Below are 4,822 nucleotides of genomic sequence, written 5' to 3' on the forward strand. Positions count from 1 at the left end.
CCCTGCCTCCCCCTGCCTCCCCCTGCCTCCCCCTGCCTCCCCCTGCCGCTTTCAAGGGCCCTATAATCACATTGCATTGAGCCTGCCCGGCTCACCTGGAAAATCTCCATGTTTTATTTTTTATTTCTAAAGCTTATTTTTTGAGAGAGAGCTTGCATGTGCACATGCACACATGAGAAGGGGAGGGGCAGAGAGAGAAGGAGGGAGAATCCCAAGCAGGCTCCGCGATATCCTCTCAGCGGGGCTTGACCCCACAAACCATGAGGTCATGACCTCCCCCCACTGAGCCACCCAGGCGCCCCGACCTCCATGTTTTAGCCAGCCAATTTAACAACCTTCTTCCCCTAGGCCTACTCCGTGTTGGGGGCCCAGCAGGCCTGGACTCCCTGACACTCACAGCATCATTTCTGCTCTCGCCAGGCAAATAAACTTCGAACAAAAACTCTCCGAAACACTCTGAACCCCACATGGAATGAGACCCTCACTTACTACGGGATCACAGACGAAGACATGATCCGGAAGACCCTGCGGTGGGTGAGGGCCCCGGGCCCCTTCCTCACCCACGCCCCGCCCCAGCCTCCCCCCTCGGGCTGGCCCTGCTGCCCACGTCCCCAACCACCCTGCACATCCCTACGACTTTGAAAGCAAACAGAGAGCACCGCCCACCCGGCCCCCACCTCGTATCTGAAGAGCTGGCTTCTTGTCCTCCAGGATCTCCGTGTGTGACGAGGACAAATTCCGCCACAATGAGTTCATCGGGGAGACGCGCGTGCCCCTGAAGAAGCTGAAGCCCAATCACACCAAGACGTTCAGCATCTGCCTGGAGAAGCAGCTGCCGGTGAGTGGGGGATGGGGCTCCACAGGCTACCTGGGCTCCCCCCCTGCTTGGCAGCTCAGGGCCAGTGGCATTTATTGAGCACCTACTATACACCTGACCTGGTTTTAGGTGCTGGGGAAGCAGACAAAAATCCCAGCCTTCGTGGAGCTTGGGCAGGAGACGGATTCAAAACCAGGGGAGTTACCCAAATAGAGCCTAGGTTAGACAGTGCTCAGGGTCACGAAGGAAAGCACGAGTGGCCAGTGGTTTAGATGGAGGTTTGGGGAATATTCCTGGCAGAGGGAATAGCCGGCTCTGTTAGAGGCACAAGCAAGAGGCTCACTGTGTGGATCAGGGAGAATGATGGGACTGGGTCCTAGGAGGGGAGATCAGAGGTTGGTGGGGGAGGGAGCTGGGAGGGACTCTTCACCGTGAGCGAGATGGGCCATGGTGGGGGGCAGGGGGATGCCACGCAGAGGCTAAGGCCTCTGACTGTCTTAACAGGCTCCCTGGGCGCAGGCTCGGAGGGAGAGGAGACTGAGGGTGGGGAGAGCCGTGGGGGGATAAGTATGACCCAGCGGCGGGGCAATGGGGTGCACAGCGGAGGAGGAGTGGGTGTGCTGGTACCTCCCCCCCCCCCCCCCCGGGGGGGGGGGGGGGTCGAGCGCCTGGAAAGATCAGAGGTCACTGTGATGTGGAGGGCCATGGGAAGAGCCGCTGGGGATGCTCCGGGAGCACGACAGGCGTGAGGTGCCTGTGAGACACCTAGAGGAGCCTAAAATTAATCCTTTCCTAGAAATGGCCAAAATCAACTTTGCCCCCTGCTGTCCGCTGCAGCTGAGCCCTCCCAACCTCTGTCCATCTGTGTCTCCCTCCCCCCGCCCCATCCCCTATTCCAGCTCTTGGAGGCCTGGCCTTTACTCTGTTCAGAAGAGGTGGTGGGAGGCGTTGGCCAGGGGGCCCCAGGACCCTGAGGTCCTCCAGCAGCCTGGTGTTGAGGGCACAACCCCCCTTTTAGGGCACTTTTCCCCCAGAGGCCTGGGCAAGGGGAAGGCTCATCCCTGGTAGGGCCCGGGCCCTGGGACAAATGCTCCGTGCAGGCTGGCCCTAGTCCAGCCCTGGAAAAAAAAAGTCAGCCCGAGGCCAAGATCCCAACTCTGCCTTTTTGCATAACCTGATCAAATTTTATTCCCTTGTCATATTCTTTCCAACTCCTAGACATTTGAATGATGGATGGATATAACCTTTTTTATTTTATCACGAGTCACTAGCCAAAAACCACTTTTTCCGAATGATCTATGTCACTTCTAAAAGGCAACATCAACCCCTAGTATGGCTGTGTTCCTGAATTGTGAACCCTGGCATGACAAACCGCTGTGTGGGGATGGGAGCGCACAGGGATGTGGGTGCGTGTGCAAATGCGTGTGGGCACGTTCTCAAGTAGGTGGAGCACATGCGTGTGTTCACGCACGTGGATGCGTGACAGTACGCGCGTGCCTGTGCTTGGGGCGTGATCAGGGTGTCGCCAAGCCTCGCTTGGATTTGCTAGTCGCTCGCTGGTCCGGTCTCAGTCACGCGGTAACCAAGGAATGCGGTTTAAGATCAGTGCTCTGGCAGTAAAGACACGCTTTGATGGCACATCTTAGGTTTTTATGTGGTCTGTGAACGTTATTTGTTCTCAGTAAGTACTGAACAATACCCGATCCAATGGTCTTCCTATGAAACAACCCAGTGTATAATGAACCCCGCCCCCCCCAAAAAGCAGCTGAAAATCTGCTCATCTATATCGTTTCATGTTCACCCGTCACCCAAACTAGCACAAGCCGCTGTTTACTGAGCCCATCACACACAAAGCACCAGGCCCGAGTGGCAGACGGTTAAAACCCCCGTGCCTGGTCTGGGCTGTTAATAATGGCCGTCCAGCACTGTGTCGAGAAAGATGCTGAGGTCTCTTCTGAGCTTAGAGTAAATTCGGTGGCCAATTAGTCCTGTCTGCTCTGGGTGTGGGAGTTAGGGGAGGTGGCCCTTCCCTCACCTCACGGGAGTCCCATCTCCGGAGAGGTGTAGGCATGAAGCCCTGCCAATGAGGAGCCACACGGGACGTCACTTGAGTGACAGGCAGAGAACCGTCGTGGGCAAAGGGATGTGGCTGGGACTTCAGTGAGAGGAGCCTACCAGAGAGGCCCAAGGAGGGACCCTGGGGCCTCTAGCTGGGTGTGTCCAGGTGGATGGAGGGTCGGGAGAAGAAGTTCCAGAAGAGCAGGGGCCAGACGGTGGGAACCGTGCTCTCAGGAGGGTAGGGAGTGGAAACCCTCAGGCTAGTTGGGGTGGGGGGGCAGAGGGGGCAGATGGGGAGACCTACAGTTGAGGTCTGATCCCCAAGGCACCCCCGGGCAGGGGCCAGGGCACAGGAGGGGCCCCCCTGTTCTGCTTGGGGTCAGGAATATGTCGAAGCTGTATGTGGGCTCTCCCCAAGGGGGCTGCCCCCTGCACCCTGAAGGCTCCAGGAAGTACCTTCGGGGGGTCTGAGGCCAGGATGACCCCCCTCCCTACCCACCGGGCCAGCAGACCGCTTCAGTAGCCCCTGGCTGCGGGAGAGACTGGGAGCGCACGAGGACGGCCAGGTGACTGCCTGCCCCACAGGTGGACAAGACAGAAGACAAGTCCCTGGAGGAGCGGGGCCGCATCCTGATCTCCCTCAAGTACAGCTCGCAGAAGCAGGGCCTGCTGGTCGGCATCGTGCGCTGTGCACACCTGGCCGCCATGGACGCCAACGGCTACTCGGACCCCTACGTGAAGACGTGAGTGAACGGCCCAGGCCAGCCGTCTCCTTCCCCCTTCACCTCACGGGACGGGAGCGTGGCGTGGCAAGCGCTAGAGCATCTCCCGAGGCAGGGTGGGCGCCGCACCCCCAGGAGCGTGTGCTCTTCTTGGCCACTCTGTGGGTTAAGTCTGACCAGCCACGTCTCCCAGAGGAGGAAGCCGAGGCCTGGAGAATCTGAATGGCTTCCCGGGTCACACAGAGAGAGCGTGGTTGTCTCCTGACACCCCACTCGGACTTGCCCTTGACTGCGGCCTCAGGAGGGGCCATTAGCAGGTTGGAGGAGGGGCCAGGCCTGGCACGGGCATGGAGATCCAGAGCAGGAGCTCTGCCAGGACTTAGGGCTGCCCGTGTGTGCCCAGCCCCGTGCTGGTGCCACAGGTGCCTGTCAGGGTCCACTCCGCCCTGCCGGGGAGGCCTATGGCGGTGCTGGAGAGAAACCCTAACTTGGGGCGGGGGGGGGGGCCCCCGTGCAAGGCCATCATGCACCTGTGCCAGGCTATGCAGTGACCCTAGCTTGGAGGGGAAGGCAGGAGCTGGTGGCCCTGCAGACAGGGAGGAAGCGGGACACACCACTTACACCATCCGTGCTTTGGGCCTGCTACAAATAAATGATGGACGTTTGCTTTCACAGTGAGAATTTCTGGAAGGGTGGGACACGGGCAGGAATCTGGCTCAGCAGAGGGGAGGCATTCCTGTGTAGGCAGAGGAATAGAGGAGCTAAACCTAGAAGAGGGATGAGCCTGGCCTGAGGGGACAAGGGCCATGGGGTGCCTTGACACCATAGGGAGGCCAGGCCTGCCACAGGCACAACTCTGGGGCTGCCTACCATTCCCATCGGCCTCCATTCTATTTGTCACTTTTAAGGTCCCATTATAGGGATGCCTGGCTAGCTCAGCCAGTGAAGTGTGTGAATCTTGATCTTAGGGTTGTGAGTTCGAGCCCCACGTTGGATGTAGAGATTACTTTTAAAGATTTTAGGGGCGCCTGGGTGACTCAGTTGGTTAAGCATCCCACTGTTGATTTCGGCTCAGGTCACGCATGATCTCATGTTTCATGGGATCGAGCCCCGCTTTGGGCTCTGTGCTGACCTAGGGGAGGCAGCTTGAGATATTCCCCCTCCCCCTCCCCCTCCCCGTCCCCCTAAAATCTTTAAAAGTAAGCTCTACATCCAACGTGGGGCG

At 58.8% G+C, this 4,822-nt stretch overlaps 1 protein-coding gene across 1 annotated transcript in view; it reads left to right on the plus strand.

Moving 5' to 3' along the window:
• DOC2B (double C2 domain beta) overlaps positions 1-4,822 on the plus strand; it is a 33,605-nt gene that overhangs the window by 13,715 nt on the left and 15,068 nt on the right. Inside the window, exons 7-9 of the mRNA XM_040455096.1 lie at positions 421-530; positions 712-838; positions 3,461-3,618. Of these exons, the coding sequence (XP_040311030.1) occupies positions 421-530; positions 712-838; positions 3,461-3,618 (395 nt within the window). The remainder of the gene's footprint in view (positions 1-420; positions 531-711; positions 839-3,460; positions 3,619-4,822) is intronic.

The sequence above is a fragment of the Herpailurus yagouaroundi genome, unplaced genomic scaffold, assembly GCF_014898765.1.
Source record: "Herpailurus yagouaroundi ecotype Mexico unplaced genomic scaffold, PumYag 215, whole genome shotgun sequence".
NCBI lineage: Eukaryota > Metazoa > Chordata > Mammalia > Carnivora > Felidae > Herpailurus > Herpailurus yagouaroundi.